At 35.9% G+C, this 20869-nt stretch overlaps 1 protein-coding gene across 15 annotated transcripts in view; it reads right to left on the bottom strand.

The window, feature by feature from the left end:
* LOC123530286 (cilia- and flagella-associated protein 54-like) overlaps positions 1 to 14386 on the bottom strand; it is a 112642-nt gene extending 98256 nt beyond the window's left edge. For 14 of the 15 annotated variants that reach the window (XM_053521975.1, XM_053521977.1, XM_053521976.1 and 11 more), the window contains exon 1: positions 14057 to 14386. In XM_053521975.1, coding sequence (XP_053377950.1) covers positions 14057 to 14247 — 191 coding nt within the window. In that variant the 5' untranslated portion in view covers positions 14248 to 14386. The remainder of the gene's footprint in view (positions 1 to 14056) is intronic. The other variant, XM_053521989.1, reaches the window with a different exon arrangement.
* Between the last annotated feature and the right edge of the window lie 6483 nt (positions 14387 to 20869).

Here is a 20869-nt window from a genome sequence, read left to right as displayed (position 1 = left end):
AAAAAAAAAAACTAATGTTAGCAAAAATCTTTCACCTTTTAAAAATTTTAATTTTTAAAAAAAGTAGTAATTCCGTAAAAAATTTTTATTGAAAAATTTAATAATCTTTTGGCAAAATAAAAAGTCCCCTGGGGTGAAACATTCACAGACATAGGGCTTTTTTTGAAAAAAACTTAGGAAAGAACTTGTCAAAAAAATTTTTGTATTCGTTTTTTAAAAAAATTTTTGTATCACCCTTTCCTTTGACTTTTACTTTTTTAAAAAAAATATGCAAATTTCAAGCCATCTTCTAAGGTAAAAAGGAAATTTTAAAATTTCCCACAAAAAAGCAAAGGAAAAATTTATACCCATGTTGTTACAGTTTCCCCTTCTATTTTGAATGGGTTTAAGAGTTGGGGTTTTTTAAAATTTAAGAAAACTGGTAAATAAAAACCCCATTTTTTTAAAAAGGGAAACCCAATTTTTCCCTTTAAAGGAACTTCCCAAAGGGCCCAAAAATGTTTATTTCAGTTGGGGCAAAAAAAAAGAAAATGCAGTCCTTGGAAGGGAAACCCAGAGACATTGTAACCATTCGGTTGCTTTTTAAAGGGGCAAAAAAACCTACCCATTTCATGGTAAAAATTTTGAAAATTTAAACCCAAAATTTTCCCCACTGTATTGTGAAACAGTGGGAAAAGGGGGAAAAAGAATGTAGAAATTAAAATTTAGCAATGTTAACTTCGCTTTAGCCCTTGGGGGAAGAGGGGAAAATTTCAAAACATTTTTTTTAAACAATGTACAAAGTATTATTTTTGAAATGTTTTTCTTACACTATGAAGGATGGAATGTGAATGCCGAAGTGGACTTATAAAAGAAAAAATACATTTTAGAAGAAATAAATTTTGCATGTTTTCACCTGTTATTCAATAATTGGCCCTGGGGATTTTTAAATGTTTTTTTTTTTTCATACTGTTTCCCTTTATAACTTTTTGGGGTTTTTTTTTGGTCAATTTTATGGAAAAAAATGCAAGAATATTGGGCCCTAAAAGGGGGAAAAATTTTAAAAAAAAACAATCTTAACCACTCACCCATGCTTATTCATTAGCTTCCCTATCCAAAAAACTTTCATTTTTTAAAATAAAATGTTTTATAAATGCTTTCTAGGAAAAATTTTTTTGGTCAGCAAATGCGATTTGGGCCCGTATTTTCCCCTGGGTTTTAATCCGATTGAAATAATCATGAATTCCCCCTTTTGGGGAAAAACTCATCAAATTTAAAAAAAAAAGGGGAAATTCGGGAAAATACTGCAAAAATTTCTCCCGTTTCAAAAGAAAAAGCTGTTTGGGGGCAAAAACATCCCCCTTTAAAAGAGTGATGATAAAAAACTTTGAATGGAAAAACTTGAAAGAGATATCGACAAATTAAATTTTTATACTGCATGTATTTTAAAGATGTTTATAACATCATTATTTATTTTTCCCGTCCCCTATGGAGGGGGTGTTTAACCCTGTCACAAATACCCAAAGAATGGGGTCCTAAACCCCACGGAAGTGGAGTACAGTGCCTTTCCCTGGTCCCGTGGAAGAAAACCCCAAAAACAAGAGTGGTTGGAAACCCCGAAAAAGATTGCAAAACCTTTAGGGAAAATTTCTTTGGTTTTTCCTGGCAAAACGTTTTTTTTGGGGGAAAAATCCCCTTACTACTTTTAATTTCGGTATGAAAAAGTGTTAAATTTTTTTCAACACCAAATGTTTATCACCATGAGACAGAGAGTCCAAAAAAAAATTTCCCTGTCTAAGGCAAAGGGCACAAAGGTCAAAAACAAAAAAAGACCGTCTGGAACATTTAAAAAATTTTTAGGTTTGGGGGGATTTTTGGGGGTAACTTGGCACAGTTTAAAAACTTTATGGACTGAGGACAGGCCCAAAAACCCCGGGCCCTGGGGTTTTAAGGGCAGGGGCAACTTAAAAGTCAAAGGGGCAGAAAAAAGAATGACAACTTTACAAGCCCCGGGAAAGGGGGTTTTGGGGGACTATGGCATTTTTTGGGATTGGGTCAACAGTTTCAAAAACCCGTACAAAAAAAAACTTTAGTAAGAGTCAAAGTGGATTTTTATACACTATAGATTTTAAGATCAGTGCATTATGGTGGTACCCAAATTTTCCAAATTTTTGTATGCTTTATTTGCATACAAAACAAACAGGTTCTGGTTTTATTGAACAGTAAAAAAAAAATGAAAAGTTGAATGACTTAATTATTTTAAATTCAGGAGCACAGCGATCTGGGAAAGGAAATTTCCCTCAAAATATCTTGAAGAATTTGGGCAAAGAGGGATGCCTACACCCCCGCCCGGGGGTATAAGTAAGAAACTTGGTTTTGCGGGGATTAGAAACCCCAACATGAAAGTTGACAGAGCACCGCTGGTCAATAAAGACGGAACAGTCAGGTGCTTATAGAATATTTATTTATTGCTTGACTTGCATGAAATACATCCCCGGTCAAAATTTTGTAATATTGGGGTTTCTATAGCTCAATACAGGTTTGATGGGTGAAAGTGGAGTTTTGAAAAAAGGAAATTTTAAACTGTGTAAGATGTCATAATATAACACTTACTGAATGTGTTACGGGGCAATAAAAAAATGTGTTGGTCCCCAGTCCCATGGACTTCAGGCAATATTTTTTTAAACCCCCCCCACAAGGGGGGGGGTGGGGGGGGGGGGAGGGGTTATAGGAATGGTCCCCTTCCCTTTCCGAACCTCGTGCGGCCCATATTTTTTCCCCCCCAAAACCCCTTTAAGATTTTTTAAAGAAAAAATTTGGTTCCAAAAAAATCACCTCATCAAGACGATGCGGGAAACCCCTGAGTTGCCTTGTCAGCTCCCAAGGGCCCAAAGGGCACAACTCGGGGGTCAAAAGGGTTTGGGGGCTTTCCATTTTTGGGGGGTCCGACTATATTCCTAAAACCCCCTTTATGGGAATTTTATAAAAATTTCGTCAAATGTAAACCCCATTTAAGACAAAGTCGACCCTGAGTCACCATTGGGCCCGGGTCAAGGTCAAGGGGCAAAAAACTTTGGGTGAAAGGTTTTAGGGCCCTTTCCCTTTTTTGGGCCCCCTCTAATCTCCAAAAAACCCCTTTAAAGGGTTTTTAAACAAAAATTGGGGTCAAAAAGATCACCCCCATCAAGTCGATTGCAGAACTTAAAAGTCCCCAAGGGCCCACTCAAGGGGCAAGGTCACAACCGAGGGCAAAGGTTTTTTGCCGTCCTATCTCTCCTGTCCCCCAGTAAAGGAAAAAGAAAATTTTAAATTCCAAAAAAGCGGGGATTTAGTTTTAAAAAATTTAAATGACAATTTACCCGAATGTTTTCTTTTGGCAAGCAAGCTGTTTTAATTTTAAAACATTGAAAACACTGGGAGAAATTAGAACAATTAAAAAGAACAAAAAACAGAAAATCCTTTTATTTCACCCCCAAAAAACCGTAATATTCCTCAAGAAACAGCATTTTGATTTTGCTTTCCGGTTTCCAAACAAATAATAGTTAAACAAGGGTTCTGGTGAAAAAAGAAACCCCGTAAATTAATTTTTTTTAAATTTTTTTTCTCATTGGGGGGAAATTTAGTACAAGCCCCCAGATTATGGGCGGATGAATGACATTTCCCCCTGGGCTCCCGCCCGGATGACTTGCTTTTAAGAAAATTTTCCTGCCCTGACCCGTTTTAAATTTTACTTTAAAATTTTGCTTTGGCCCAAAGGGAAAAAATAAAATAAAAGTTTATTTTGTTACCCAAAGTAAAGAAAATAAATGAAAGCAAAGGGAATTAAGTGAATTAAAACCAATGTTATATATTGTTGACACATTTCTTCTATTATATATAAAAAAAAATCCATTTCCCTTTTTTTAAGGGTGAAAAGGTGTGGAACAAGAAGGGGTTGCCCCCGGGTGGGCGGAATGAGGTGAAAGAGAGGGGAAACCCTACAAAAATGTAGGGGCACCAAGGTTTAAAAATGCAAATTGTAAAAGGGATAAGTGGGCAAATTGGGGGGGGAAAGAGGAGAAAGAAAGGTTTTTTGGAAAGAGATGACCCAGGGCTTATTGCAAAACACCTGGCTCCTGTAGAACCCTTTCCCCCCCGGGGGGATTTTCGCGGCTCAAGTTTCAAGATTTAAAAAAGAACTTCCCCTAGAATTATTGTTTGAAAAAGAGGGTTTTTTACTGTGAGAATCATTTCGGGCTATGGTGGACTTTTTTGATAAATTTTGATGATAGTGGTTTTAAAATGATTGAAGGGCAAAACTTGATGTTTTTTTATGATGAAAAATTTATGGTGTCCTATAAATTGTTACCAAATTAAACTTGGAGATCAAAGAGGGAAAGACAAAGATGGTTTAAGATTTTTTTTATGATAGTGACTGAATTTGGGAGTTAAATTGGATGAATTATTTGGTAAAAGTTTTACAGCAAACTTTCCAATGTTACTTTTGCCACTGTTTTCAACAAATTTTGTAAGGGTAAAAATGTAAAAGTTTGGGTTAGGGCCTATCCAAAGTTCAATGTCACGTGGGGCAGGTAAGTAGTAGTGGGAAAGGGGAAAATTTTTTTCAAGTTTTTTCCATTTTTTTTTTCTTTTTTAAAAAAAGACCCAAAAAACATCAAATCTCCCAAAGGATTGACCATTCTAAAAATTTGGGATTACGTCAGGGAAAACCCCCAAAAAATCAAGCTTACAGAGTTTGATTTTTGTCGAGCCCGAATGACAACTTTTTTTCCCCGGGGCAAATTTTTTCCCTTTAGGGATGGAGGGGTTTGAGGGAACTTTGCACCAAAAATTCCCCCACCATGAGACGGAAAGGCCCGCGCAAAAACCAGGGCCCAGGTCAAAAAAACAAAGGGAAAACTTGAGGTCAAAAGTCAAAAACAAGAATACTGCTGGACCTTTTTTTTTTTTTTTTTGATGCATAGAGGGATTTTGATGGGAACTTGGGACAATTTGGTTTCCCCAGAAGGAGGTGTCCTGCCCCAAGAACCTGGGAAATTCTTCCCCTTTTTTGTTGCATAAAAACTTTTAATTTTTAAATTTTTTAATTTCTGGTCGTAGGGAAAAATAAACCCCATTTTTTGGGAGTACAAAAATGCAGTTACATCCAATTTTCAGGTTTTATTTTTTACCTGTTTTTGGGTGCGGATTTTTTTTGTGGACTAAGATTTTTTTTTTTAAAGATTTACGTTCCTTTGTTTTTACCTTAAAAAAAATTATTTTTTAAATTTTTTTCATTCTATTTTTAAAATTTTTGGGATAAATGTTTTTCCTCCCGGTTTTAAAAAAGGAGTGTCATGGACAACCCCAGTCCCTTTTTATAGTGGTGGCTCGGCATGTTCCCTGGGCATCTAGGTTTTAAGTGTTAAAGGTTTTAAATTTTTATGGAAACACGTCCCTTTTTGGGTTAAAATTATGATGGTGCATTAAAACGCCTTTTTTTTGTGATTTTGTTAAAGTCCGTTTTGTAAATAAATAAACCCTTTAAGGTAAACGAGTTCGAACTTGCATATAGGTCAAAAAAAAAAGTTGTCAAGAATTTTTAATTGTTATGTAAAAATTTATGAAAATAGGCAGGTTTTAAAAAAAATGGGTTACCGATGGCAAAAAAAATAGGTCAAGAGGGGTTTATAGAAAAACCCCAAAAAGTGGCCCAAATTTACAAAAAGATCTTCATAAAACTCATTATTTGATGAAAAAACCACCCTTATAGCCTGAAAATTTAAAAAAATAAGTAGAGCCTTTTCCTTTCACCATGGGATAGGGGTCACACCTTTGTTATTTTTTTACCAGGCAACATTTTTTACCCAAAGTTTGAGTGGATGGCATAGACACTTTTCAACACCTGTACTGTCACCATGTCCAGGTTTAGGGAAAAAGTACGACTTCCCTGGGGGACTTTTGGGGTAATTTTTTGGGCCCCCTTTAAAAATAAAAATCTTGGTTTTTTTTTTTGTAAATAGGTATAAATTGTAAACTTTTTCTAAAAGATGGGTTTGAAAAGTCGACTGTAGGCAAGATTTAAAAACTTTTTCAGGAATATCTTTAATAAATATGGCCTTTTTGGGTTTGAAATTTTTGGGTTTTGGGTTTTTGGGCATGCAAGTTTTGTCAAAAAAATTTGATAAGTGGCTTTACACTTTGAACACTTGTTTTGGGCCTGATTTTATCTGTATGCAAGAGTAATGATTTTGTGGTTTCTTTGGGGTGATTTTGCCCCCTTTGGTTTAGAAATAAGTCAGATTATTCCCGGGAAATTTTCCCCCCAAAATCCTGAAAATTAATAGGGCGACTGGTGGGGGACAAGAAGATGACCCCTATAATTGGGTTTTGAGGGGCATAAGTCCAAAGGGAAAGGTCAAATTTACCCCCAACAGTTAAAACCCTTTTTTGGGTTATAACTTTAGGAACCCTTGGGGCCCAGGATAAAAAAAATTAAACGGGGGGTTGATAAGAAGCTGATAACCGTATGATTTTTTAGGGCAGCTTTAAACCCCGAACAAATAGAAAAATTTTTTTGGGCCCAAAAAAACTAGATAATTTTTTCTTCGGGTTAAGATACACTTGGGTTGGAAGTCCCTTAAAGAAATAGTAAAGACCCATAATTTTTAAAAGGGCAGTCCCAAGAACAGTGACCAAATAACTTCTTTCCCTTTTTAGAATGCCTCAAAGGGGGCCCTTTCTGTTTTACAGCTCTTGTTTTTTTTTTGCCTGAAAAACTCTAAAATATTTGACCCATACTTCCAACAATTTAAACGGGTAGTTTTAGCCCCCTGTCAACAGACGTTCCTGAATTTCATAATGTTGTCCCGTTAAACTTAGCAAAAAAAACTTGAAAACCCAAATTGGGGGTGGGGTGGTTTTTCCCGGTTTTGGTTTTTTAAAAACTAACAATAAAATGGTTTAAATTTCGATTTGGCAAAAAAAGGGGGGTTTCCCGGGGCGGCATGGTCAATAACCCTTTTTTTGAAAAAAAAAGGGTTTTAAAAACTTGTATGAAAATTTGGTCCCGATTTTGAGGGCAATTTCACATAAATTGGGTTTTGAAGGGCCCCCCATCAAGATTTTTTTTTCTCCAATTTGTCCCCCAAAAAAATGGCCAACAAGGCATTGGGCCGTTTCCCTATATAATTTTTAAAATTTTTTTTTAAAAAGGGGGGTAAAATGGGGAATTTCCCGATTGAAAAAGCCAAAAAGTGGGGAGCCATGATCAGTGCAGGCCCGATATTGGTCCCACGGGGCCCCAAAAAAAAAAATTATTTGCCGACAGCAGGCTAAAGGTTAAAATTCTTTGTTTTAAGGGGAAATGGGTGGCTGATTTAAAAAAGATTTCGCAACATTTTATGCTAAAATTTTAAACCCCAAAAAAAAAGAAGTTTATTGGGGGGGGGGGGAAAAGGGGGTTTTTCGGAGTGAGCTCGTCGTTCGGGCCCTTAGTTTTTATGGGGTCCCCCGGGGGGATAACTCAAAGAAAAATCGACGGATTTAAATATTTTTTTATAAAAAGGTGTAACATCAGAAAAAAAACGGGGAAGGTCACAGTGACCCTGAAACAGTTAAATAAAAAAACCCGATGATAACCCGAGAAGACTTGGGGCCAGACCCTAAAAATTTTAAAATACACAGGTTTTTAACTCAAGAAATACAGGGGCCAAAAATTCTACTTTGAGGACAAAGGTTTAAAAAAAACACAGTCACTCGGGGAAAAGTTTAACAGTTTTCCGGGGGGAAAAAAAAAAACGCTTTGGGGGTAGGGTCATAAAAATTTTTTCAAAAGGGGTTTTAACATGATAAAAACAGGTCAAGTTGACTTTAGGTTGTAGGTTTAAAGATCAAAAGGGCACAAAAAAAACAAGAAACAGTCCCAAAGGGTTTTCCAAAAATTTTTAATGGAAACTTTGAAACCCCTTTTTGGGCCTAGGATATGAAAAAAAAGGGAGATTTGGGTTTTGACCAGCAGGAAAGACCCCAAAGATTTTTAAGGGGCCGTATGCCCCATGCAAGGGGACCCGGGGCATTTTTTAAAATGTTTTCGGAGGGAAAATTTAGAATGCGGGGCTAGGGTCATTTAAACTATACGGAGGTTGATCATATCCGCAATGAACCCCCCAATTTAAATTTTGAGTTAAGTAGGGGCAAAGGAAGGGAAGTTCGGGTTTAAAAAAATTGGCCCAAATTCTGGGGACAAGGCCCCTATTGTGGGGGTATTTAAATTTGTCACCCACTGAGACAACTCTATGCCAAAAAAATTGTTTTTTTTCCCGGGATCCCGACCTACCCTAAATTTTTTTTGGCCCCCAAACCCTAAAGGGTTTTTTTTACCTTAGAGAATAAAATTTTTTTAAAAAATTTTAAACCCAAAAAAATTTCCCAGAATTTTCTTAAAAAAACCCCCCCCCCCCCCCCCTTCCCCACCAAAAAAATAATTCCCCACCTACAACCAAACCCCAAAATTTTTTTTAGCATTTTTACCGGAAACAAATAATTTTTTTGGCCTTTTCTTTTAAAAAAGGTTTGAAGTAAGCAGGAAACTAAAGGGGAGGGGACCCGGGGCCAACAAGGCTTCCCTTTTTAGATTTCAATTTCCCGGGGAAATTTTTTTTATTTTTTTCTTGAGAAAAAAAAAAGATTTTTTACATTAAAAACCCCCCCGTTTTTTTTCATTAATCCAGAATTTCAACGCATTCTTTCAAAACATATTCTTTGAACAAAATGGACAGTGTGGAAAGTCATGCCAAAATAATTCCAATTTTTACCTAAAAAATGGGGTACATTTTTTATTTCCCAAAAGGTTTTATTTTTTTTGCAGGTTTTTTTCAATATTTTTATAATTACAGTTTTGCTGCATCAAAGAGACTATCTTTTTAAACCCCTTTCCCTATAAATTTCTTTAAAGAAATTTTCTTATCTTTAAATTTTTAAAAGTAAACCCCCAAAATGGTTTAAAAAGGGGGGCATTTTTAAAAAGAAAAATGGGCCGAAAAGGGAAAAACCGGGGAATTTTTTGAACGAACTGCACAAATTACAGTCTGATCATGATCTACATTTTTCCGCAAAGGCAAATCAATTTTGTACCGGTAATTTTTCAGGGCTAGGGTAGAAAAATTTTTGGTTTTTCTTTCTGTGGAAAAAAACAAAGGGAAAAATATGACTATAAAAGCCAAAAAGATTTAATTTTAGAAAAAAAAATTTTTTAGCCTTTTATCAGAAAATACACGGTTTAAAAACATTAAGGGAATTTTAAAAAATCGTTCAATTTTGCATTCAGAAAAAAATAAAAATTTGGGCTGTTTTATCAACTTTGTAATTTTAAATCTTGAATTTGGCCCAAAAAACAAACCCCTGGTCAGACCGTTTAACAAATTTCAGTGAAACCCTTCCCCAAAAAACACTTTGGTATCTAACAGCAACAATTTTTGCAACATTTTTAAGTATATTTTAAAAAATTTGAATAAAACTACCGGGATAATTGGGAAACGTCTTCTAAGAATTAAATTCGCCCTTTTTTTCAAAACCCGACAGGGGAAAGAAACCTGTATATTGCCCCAAATGGGGCAGGGGTATTTGGGGCCCGTTTTTCCACACCCGCAAGAGGGTAAAAAAAACCCCGTCTCCTAAACCCAGCCCCTTTCCCAATGTCCCAAAAGGGTATATTTTCTGAGGGTTTATTTAAGATTTGCCTTCCCCGAAACTGGCTCATCAACATTTTCCAGAAGCCCCCCTGACATTCTTGCAATTCCCCAAACAAACCCCCCCCTCAAGCACAAAGGGCCTGAAATCCTGGAATTAAAATTTTTTTTTATTGGTTGGGGCCAATACATTTTCACCTTCATGAAAAATTTTGTTTTTTCCAAAGAAAAAACCGCGGGGACAGAATGGAAAAATTACATATATGGCATTATTTAAAATTTGCTTGAAAGCAAAGGGGCCCCTTTGGGACCAAATCTTTAACTTTTCACACTACTTTTTTTTACAGTTTTTAAATTTAAAAACAGAATGCACTTTGTTTTATATTTTAATTTTTTCATTAGATTTATCCAAAAAGTCGGGGGTCTAAGACGCTTCCGGTTTTTTTGACTTTTAGTACTTAATCGTAAAACTTTGGGTTGGATTTTATGCTCCTCTTTTGAAAACCCCCCTGCCACTGGGAAAAGTTTTGGGTTGGGAAATTTTAAAAACCCAAAAAAATGCCCCACGGGCTTAAAAATAAATACCTTTTTTGGCAAAATGCAACCAACATTAAAAACTACAGATCTATGTTTTTGCAACAGTTTTCTTGCAGTGAACATGGTTTCATTATTGAAAAAATAATCCCTTGAAGTTGGTGGTTTTCGGTGATAATCATATAATTGCTTCTTTTCCCCAGAAAGTACCCAATAGGTTCGAAAACGGAAAACCCCTGCCCAAAAACGATGACATGCAGTGTGGGATTTAAACCCCCTTTAAAAGCTTTTTAAAAAAAAATGCCCCAAAAAAAATTTTGAAATAGTTTTGAACTAATTAAAAGGAAGAAGAGATTACAATTTTCTTTTTTTTACAAAGATCTTTCTTCCCCGGTTTGGGATCTGTCGACAATGGGGCCCCACACCCCCACCAATCAGGGAAATTTTCTCCAGGACCGGGGGTATCCCCCTGGCTGTTGCTGTGGGCCGGCCTCTATGATATCAAAACATGGACCCAGTTTGTTTGTTTAAATGTTGTTGGGAGTATGACCCGCACTCATCGCGTTCAAAGGGGAGATAATTTTTCCTTAAAATACAAAAAATATTTTACAGATAAAAAAAACCCTTTTTAAAAATTAAAAAAAAAACAAAACAAAAACAGTAAGATTACATTTGATTTGTTTGGGCTATCAATATACATTTTTGGGTATTTTGATTTCAATTTTATTCATTTAAAAAATTGTAGTTATTTCAATTAACTTAAATGTAATTGACTTGGTGAAACAATTTTTCAAAAACATTTGAATATGTGAACTTTTGGGGCAATAAAATACCAATTAAAAGTAGAAAAGGGTTTTGTTTTAAAATCTTCAGAAAGGGAATAAGTATTTCAATCAAAAGCAAAAATTTGACTTTCAGAAGCTTGCCCTGGAGGCCATCATTTTAGTTTGATTAAGTGTTTCCTTTTTATCAAGATAAAAAACATTGTTCATTTTAGGAATTAGGGAAAAAGTTTTCAAAAAAATTTTAATCTAGAATGAGATTTGCAGACAAACTTCAATAATAGGGGTTCTTTTCCCAGACAAATGAGCCACACCCCAAAAAAAAACCCAAAAAACTGCCCTTTTTGGAAACATTTGGGCCAAACCCAAAAAGGGGCATTGCCGCAGTCCCGGGGCAGGATCCAGGGTGTTGTTTTTTGGGGAAAACCCTTAACGAAAAGAAAGGAACCGGGCCCGATTTGGGGGGAATTTCGCAAGGGGGCCCGGATCTATGCTGGTTTTCAAACACTGTTGGTTTTTTTTCATTTGGCGCAGGGTCAAATTTTCTGGGGCATTTTGGGTAAAATTTTGGTCATGGTACCGGGGAATTTGTCGGATCAATGCGGTCGCAAATGCCCAAGTTGGGTTTCCCCATGGGGCGGCTCAAAAGTGTTTGGTTGTATTTTTTTGGTTTGATTTGGGCAATGGCCGTAACTGTTACTAAAGAAAATGCTTTTTTTCCTTTCACGAGGAAAACCAATTCAAGAAATTTTTTTGTTATAAAATATTAAAGGGGCCATTTTTACGAAAAACTCCTTTAAAAATAAAAAAAGCCCAGGAACAAAAAATAAAAACTTTGCATATAAAAAATTACTCTCATGTTGGCCCTTTACGCTGTTGAAAAAACCTCCCAAAACAACAACTTCTCTCTGTACACCCCGTCCCCCCGCCCTCTTTCCCGCCCTCGGATCCACTTTCCCTTAATCTAGTACCCTGGGCCCGCTTCTTTAACGTGAAACCCCCCCCCCGTACACCCCTTTTCCCACGCCCCCCCCCCCTTCCTCTTCTTCTTAAACAGGACTTGAACGGACCCCTTACCATAAAGGGCCCCTTTTCCCCTTTCAACATACCTTTTTCGACCAGGGCTAGGGCTGGGGGTCACCTCCCTAAAAAAAATATCATTTTTTTTGGGTAAAAGGGAAAAAGGGTGCCCCAAATTGTGTGCGGGGGGGACGTAAATTTTCTACTTTTTTTAAAGACGAGAGAGGGGGTTCAAAAAGATTGAATTAAAAAAAAATCCCTCTTCTTTCAGTATTAAAAATGAAGCAATGCTTATGCAACCCAAACACATCATAATTTTAAAATACAAAGTTTTTGGGGACGAGTGAATTTGGGGGCCGATGCAAAACAAGGTGAAAATTTTGATTAAATTTTTTTCGGGCAGAACCCTTTTTATTTACCCAACAAATTCTTTACAAAGGTTTTCGACCACTGCCAAAGAAAAATGCCTACCGTGGCTTTCCCCTTTTACGATTTAAAGGGAAACAATTCCTCGCTAGTTGGTTTTGTTTTGAAAATATCTTCGACTTCCGGAATACACCTTTTCTGCATAAATTATGCAAATTTGATCCTGTTGTTGTTGTTTCAAGCGTTTACGGGACTCCCCGAATCATCGCGAAATCAATGGTAAACAAAAATGACACGATTATTTTATCATCTTATAACTCTTTTAATAAGATATTGTCTTCTATTTTTGATGTTGTACTATCAAGTATAAATACACTGGAAGCGAACACAGTGAGATTAGCTATTATTATGACTGTCACCGGTACAGATTACGGATCCTATAGGATGCGCATATGGCCACTTTAATATGTACTTATTGGATGTTTGAAGCAACCCGTCTGAAATATTTTTCCATTACAGCTTCTTTTTGTTGTGGGCCTACTATGTAAATGTGTGGCTCTGGGGCTGTGTTTTTGGTGCTCTGTGCTTCCGAGAAATCTACCCTTACCTATTATCTTAAAAATTGTATAATACGTTTTACATGAATTTACATTAGTTATTGAATTTACAAGAAAAACACAAGATAACCCCTTCTTTAGCTACTCTTTTGAATGCTTAATAATAATATATATATTCATAGGGAAATTAAACTATTGGTACTCCATGTAAAGTATCAGTACTGTAAAGTTGATTATATGAATTACAGTATATGTGAACTTGTTTCATAAAATACCCTTAATGAACCTCAAAATGTAAAGAATGTTTAAATCATATTTTGATATAATTTTAAAAATACTAAAATAAGTTTTGTTTACCAGAGTGATATAATATTCACACTTAAAGATAAAGTCATCCTGTAAATGAAATTTTTAAACAATTTCCCCCTTTTATGGCCTCATCTATGTCATTTGTCAGTGTCCTATATATTAAATGTGTATAAAATGTAACTAAATAAATATTATGTCAATAATAGTTAATTATCTAGGTTATAAATTAACCTTTTGGACACTGCTTACAAAAACATATGATTAAAATACATAGAATATAGGTCCCTTTCTGGGGCCTCATTTTAAGCTAATTGAGGTTAGCGAACAGCGTGTCTCCTCCATTTTTTGGATTCAGCATACTTCAAAATAGTTACATACAAAGTTTGGTGCTTTCTTCACATCTGGAAACATCTTTTTCCTATAACCTACTCACTATAATTGGGTCAGGAAGTAAAAAAAGAAATGTTGGACAGTAGTGGAATAGTAGTAGTGAACGTAACTGTAAAACCCAGTACAAATATTCAAGAGCACCTCCATGACACCGGTGGCTTCTGCTAGATAGTAAACAACAGGTGGATTTATGCAAATAAGGTTTTTGATGGAAATTTAGGAGATATTTGGAAAAAATATATAGGTAATCATCTTTTAAATATTATTCACATGCTTTTTCTGCATTTTTCTGAGTATTTAAGGTCAGCAATTTATGAGTGAAAAAATGGTATAAAATTGGTATGTCATATAGTTCAGCACGTGCATAAAATCGGAAAAATAATGACGTAACGATTTGCGGAGAGGGCACGAATATGGGAAACACAAGGACATATACCGCTAGAATACTTACGATCGAGACTGAGCTTCCTCATTTGGTTTTTGATATCCCTGTGTATTTCTCTTCTTGATGAAGCCCATAAACTGTCTTATTTCTTTATCAAGAGACTGAAATACTGGGTTTGGTTTATCTTTGCTATAAAACGAACTTGGCATGCCTTTGTTATTCACGGCGGCAGCCGCGCTTCTTAAAATAGACGCCATTACTATAAGCGTCTGTGAAAATGACTGTCAATTACAAAAAGTCCCGTATTCAAAGTCACATTAATGTAAATTCCATTTTTTGTAAGCGTTTGTATGGAAGCAGCCATGAAACAATTCTGTTGCCAGGTGCTCCAGCACGGTTCTCATTTTTTTCGTTATTAAAGAAAACAACAATTTTACATTATCGGACACAGTCAAAATAGACTAATTGCCGTACTTCGGTACATAGTTCAGACATGCGCATTGAAACCCACAAGTAGACTTTTTGAACTTGTCGCAAGTTAGTCAAAGACCGTCAGGATAAATTAATTACAAAAAGAGATTCGTAAGAAATAAAGCATATAGTAATAATGTATGTGTATGTTTTCGTAGGATCCATTAACAATGTCTGTCATTATAAGACTCTGTTGTCTATTTATAGCCAATAGTGAAAACTAGGTCCGCAAAAATGGACTAATTTTCAGAAATGTTACCATATTTTGTCTGCGGTGGAAAGTTATGGGAAAAGCAGGATTCTAACAACGAATAGTGCCTTGCACACAAACCTTTTCCCTACCTATTCTGCACAACAAATTTTACCTACCGATTCCCTTTTTTCAGTACTATTTTCTGACTTAGACCTCTGTTGTTTTGACATTTGCACGTAGAACTGGCAATTTACATTCAGCCGAGAATCCGCATAACATTTGGAAGAAGGTGCACCTGCATATTTTGTCCAAGTTCAAGTTGCCATATATTGTGGCTATCTTTTACGCCCGCCCTCCACTTTATCTGTCCGGTCTATAACTCTACAATCCATCAATTTTAAAAATACTTAGCACAAATGTTTCCCATAGTGTGACAATATGTCAAGCAGAAAACCGAAATCCATAGCTCAAAAGTAAAGGTCACATTTGGAGGTCAAAGTTCTAATAGTTTTTTTTTTCCTGTCCGTACCATAACACTGTCATCCTTGAAGGGATTCTAATATTACATATGGCACAAACGTATCCCATAATGAGATGATATGTTATGCGTAACACCCAGCGGACGCTAGACCAGATGTCAATGTGGACTCCGAGGTCAGGTCAATAGTTTTATTCTAGCCCGGCCTATAATTCTGTCATACATCAAAGGATTTTTCAAAATGTAGCTTCTTGTTAATACTAAAATACCAAGCATACACATTTCGTAACAATATCTTATCTACGTTTCTAAGTTGGATTTCTTGTTTTTAAAATATAAATTTCAATCAGTTGTTTATAGAAGAAACACGCGATAAGTTATCTCATAACTTATGCATTTTATAACAACTTAAAAGAACCAACATATCATTTTTTTGCAATGAAAAGATAACTAGAATTTACGTCAGTTGGTATAACATTGACTGATTAAACAATAAGATACAATATATTCATCATAAGGATAAATGTATTATATATTGAAAAAAAATCTTAACATGCTGATATGTTACTCCTTCTTATCAATAATAACATGTATTATCAATTAAAACTTATTACGCACCCTCTAATGCGATAAATATAGATGTCGATACTGCAGCTTTTGGTCTTCACAGCGGGTGGCTCTACGAGGGCCATTCTAAATTTCAGGCTGAGGAAGAGGAAAAGTACAAGGACTTAAATCTGGTGAATAAGCGGGAAGATTGATTTATGCCACTTTTCGTCGAGCTATGGCACTTTTGTGAGCCACAGCGTTGTCCCGGATCAACTGGAGACTGCAAAGGCCAGTGCTTGGACAATTTCGTTTTTGGTATTTTCGATTAACAGCTTACGTCTCTATAAAACTATCCAGTGTATTGTTTCTTAACGGTGAAGGAATCTGTACAACAGTACATCTTTAGTTTAAGAAGATGGAATACAAAATCTTTTAGACACTTTTAGGGGTTTTTTTTCAATAACTTGCCTACGGTCGCTTTTTCGCAGCCACTGTCTGTTATCAACGCGACGTTGCGGCTCATAAAAGTATATACAGGTCGCATCTACTGTTAGGAGAACCTTATCAGCGTTAACTCTATTGGTCGTTTGCTCCTCGGTTAACATGTGAGGCACCCATCGGGCACAAACCTTTTTTTTAAACCCAAGTGCTCTGTGAGAGTCTCAGGAGTTCTCCGCGTTGACATACCAAGAAAAGGCGCTGTCTGGTACACCGTGTACCTGGCGTCTTCATCACAGCAGTAAAGCTCTTAGACGTCACTGCTGTTTTAGGCCTACCGGGACAAGCCCTGTCTTTAAGAACTGTATGACCATTTTTAAATTTACATACCCACCTGTAAACAGTATTCTTTGATAATGCAGACTTCCCATATAAAGTATGCAGTTCTATGAAGAAAAATCGAAAAATTTGCATTTATCTGTAGGAGATTCAGATACTTTATAAAAACAATCCATCATAGCTTTGTCATGTGTATCCGCCATTTTGAAGATAGCAACAATATCTAAGGGAGGTTGGTGCGTTATGCGATCTTTATTAGAAAAATCTGATCCATCTTTTGCTTTGTTTGTTTGTTTTGTTGAGTTTAACGTCAAACCGACACAATTTAATTCATACGAAGGTAGAGGAAGACTCAACGTGACCCTCCGTAAATTATTTCATCACGGGCGGGTACCTGGGTAGAACCACCGACCTTCCGTAAGCCAGCTGGATGGCGTCCCCACGTGAAGAATTCAAAGCCTCGAATAGGGCTCGAACCCGCATCGGTGAGGGACAAGTGATCTGAAGTCAGCGACCTTAATCACTTGGCCCCCGATCTATGTATTCCGGTTTGAATATATCCAAATAGTGTATCATTGTTTTACATTGTTATGTTTTTATGTCAGCGTGGCATGGATTTTCCCAGTTCGTATCTTATTATGTCTATCCACTATATCATTATATCAAAGTATGGTGTGTACTTGTCAAATTCGTGTTTTATTCTTTTACAATATCAAGTAAGTCTACGAACTTCGAATGCTGTCACTCCATACTGTTGTATTCTAATGATGCAATTTCTTTCAGAAGTCAGATTCTGCTGCTGCTTACTTTGACCACCACCCTATATAATGCTTGTGAATATTATGTCCATGTATGTAATGGAGCACCATAGGAAAGAATTGTTTATTAACAGCTGTGCTCCTTCTGTAATAAAGACTTTATATTCTTCTTCTTCTTCTTATCATCATCATTATTATTATTATAACTGTATTATTATTATTATTATTATTATTATCTATTCCCCCCCACCGAACGAACTTGAGATTAGAGCTGAAGATGTTGATATATTTTGCAAAGACTCAATACACTACATATCAATTAACACGATGGAATATTAATGAAATTCGATAGAAGACGATGAGAGGAACATGACAGCACAATTAACTTAACTCTATCTTGAAAAAATTCGTAACCATCACTATGTTAGTATTAAATATTTACGGAAATTTTATGCATTTTGATGCAGTGAAAGATGTCAATAAAGGGACCTGAAGGGCAGCCTATTGCTTTTAAAATGATGTCTCTTTTGTGACTGTTTTTTTTACATATAAAAGTTATATTTGATCCTCTGAAAAGATGTAAAAGATCAAGGAATCGCATTTCTCTCTTAATCAAATTTGTAATTTTCTCCATTCGCACTTAGTTTTTCACCTGTAAAACATTCCAAATAAAAGTTTCAGTCCACTTAAGGACAATTTAGCGTAACGCAAGACATTACAGAGTTATAGATTGTTAAGAAAGAAGAGCGCATGTATGATGCATAATTTTTAAATGTTCAATAATTTGAGGAGAATTAATGTAACGTAACGTAACGTAACGTGACTTGATATAGCAATGACAGAAGTAAAGAACACAAAACACAACTTTAGATCTCTTGAAACGTATTTAGTTAGCATAAAAACAATATTTTGATCATGGTAGACATTTTGTAATATTTCGAAAAAATAATCTACACAAATTGTCATAGACCATTTATACCAGTAAAAAAACACGCACACAAAATAGACAGTCTTAAAGATATCTAAAAAGGTTTAAAACATCCCATTAGCGCCTCTTGAAATCTTAAAATTACGTATAACGTAATATCTTAATGCTGTAATTTACGGATCTTTTTTACGGAAAAGTGAATCAAACAGTTATGTATACCTAGTCGAAATATACAATAATAATCTGGGCGAAAAGTTTCCTGAATTACTATTTCATTCGTCAACAATATAAAGCCACTATACTGTTCCGGTTCCTTCAGAAGCACGTAGATATAGTCGAATACATGTACATACAGGTGTAGTGAGCTATCCTTTTATTTGCGGATACTCGTATATATGGTGTATCTATTCTTAACATCCAATCAGAAACCAAACATTTTCAGCTTTTTTTATGACTCACTTATCTGTAGTATGGCCGGTTACACAAACAAATTTTTAACAAATATGATGATTGCTAATGTTTACCTACAATTTAGCTTGTTAAAGTACAAACAGCTTATACATCATCTAATGAATACGGCCGTTCACTTAAATAAATGATTTATAATGTTGGCGAGGGATTCTTTTTTAAAGTGAGTATAGATTTAACTGGTCTTATCAAATGATGTTGTTGAGTAGCGGAATGAGACATTAGCCAAATGGCTAAAAAGGACATGCCTCAAATTATGCAGTTAGTCGCTACGCTTTCCTGTTTCATGGTCACTTACTCCTAAAACCTACAAAAAACGGACGTAGGGAGTGGAATATTGTTTTGCAACTGTCCTAATCATGCCCTTAAAAGTTATCCTATTATTGCTCCAGCTTCAGACAAGGTATTGAGTACATTGGTATGCTTGCACCTAAGATTGACCTTATGTTATACAGTCTAGTATTTTGCCACTAATATAAGAGGGTATCTAGGTAGGACATCATCTTCTCTAACTAGCTGAAATGTTGAGCAAGTGCATGGTTGTCATGCCCCAAACGCGTTTAAATACCCCCGTTTCCATTATATAGGTTACTGACCGTTTCAAGGCGGTGTCCCTATTTCCAACTTGCTTTTTTATCCGTTTCATTTCATATAATATGTATAGATTGTCTTGTATGTTGGTGGTGATACTTTCCTTCTCTCCTCCTCCCGCCCCAGCTCTTTTATGCACGCACCCTTTTTCACATCTCTTCTTATTTACCATTTTCCCTTCTTATCCCTCTTTCATTTTACCCTACCCCTACTTTTTAAATGAGTTCTTTGGTTTATTTTTTATTTTATAAGTTAACGGGAAATATTCCAAATGACCCTTTCGGAATGTTTCATTACCGGTTAATAAATAATCACATTAAGCAGTGTCTAAATAAACAACATGACGATATTCCTTTAAATATATCCCCTATATTTTTATATGTATTATCTAAATTCCTTTACAAGTGTCACCTATATTCCTTTAAAACGTTTAAATGTGTCACCATTCACACTTGGCTTATACTGTTTTCAATACACGAAGACCATCCTAAAATAATGCCAATCGCGCGCTTCCGCAGAAGTTTGACAGGCAAGAAACTCGTTTTTTACATGGATAATACTAGTATATGAATGACTCCTTTATAATCGTGCAAAGTTTTATTGAAAACTAGCGTATCGTTTCGGAGATGTTTAGTTTTGCATCAGGCGTAGTCATATACACAAAGCAAAATGCATATATTTATGAAAAACGGACTCTACATTAAAGTAAGGTAATCAGTGAACTGCATACTTCATATTGGAAGTTTGCACTATCATAGAAGACTGTTTACAGATAGATACGTAAATGTGAAAATGGTCAGACAGTCCTTAAAGACAGGGTTTGTTCTGCCATGCCCAAAACAGAAGTTACGTCAAAGAACATTGTTGCTGTAAGACGTCTAATTGATGAAAAAGAAAATGTTTGTTCCCGATGGATGACTCGCATGTTAACCGAAGAGCTGAGGGACAATAGGGTCAAATGTGCTGAAGAAACGCTGAAAGGCTCCCGAGATCTAGAAGATCGCGCAGTGTCACAGTTCCTTACGGGAGATGAGACCTGGATATAATTTTATGAGCCACAACACTGCGTTGATAACATACAGTGGCTGCGAAAAGGTGACCGTACACCAGTAATGGCAAAAAGAACTAACGTGTCAAAAAGATTTTTTATTCCAACTTCTTTAACTCTAGTGGTACTGTTGTACATAGTGCTATACCGTCAGGAAAGTCAGAAGAAAATAAAAAGTTTTATACAGACAAAGTACTGAAAGCTGATAAACGAAAATGCAAAAAATGCGTCCAAGGACTGGTCAGCGCGGTCTCCAAGTGATCCATGACAACGCTGAGGCTCACAAAAGTGCCATCGTTCAAAAGTTTCTGAGAGATCAAAAAGTGGTATAAATTAATCTTCCCGCTTATTCTTGTGACTTTTTCCTCTTTCCAAGGTTGCAAAAGATGCTGGATGGGCGCAAATATTTATCGAATAACACACTTGGGATGGTATTTTTCAGTTACGTAATACCATACCAAGGGAGGGAGACTATTCTGCAGCGTTCAAGACTGCGGAAGTGCGCGGAAGTTAAGGGCCAACACTTTGAAGGGATAAACTAAATTTGAAGTCTGTACACAGACTGTGTACCATATTCCAGCACGATTGTCATTAATTTTAGAATGGCCCTCGTGTTCA

The sequence above is a fragment of the Mercenaria mercenaria genome, chromosome 13, assembly GCF_021730395.1.
Source record: "Mercenaria mercenaria strain notata chromosome 13, MADL_Memer_1, whole genome shotgun sequence".
Taxonomy (NCBI): domain Eukaryota; kingdom Metazoa; phylum Mollusca; class Bivalvia; order Venerida; family Veneridae; genus Mercenaria; species Mercenaria mercenaria.
Note: the sequence above shows the minus strand (reverse complement) of the source record. Positions and strands in the feature narration are given on the sequence as shown.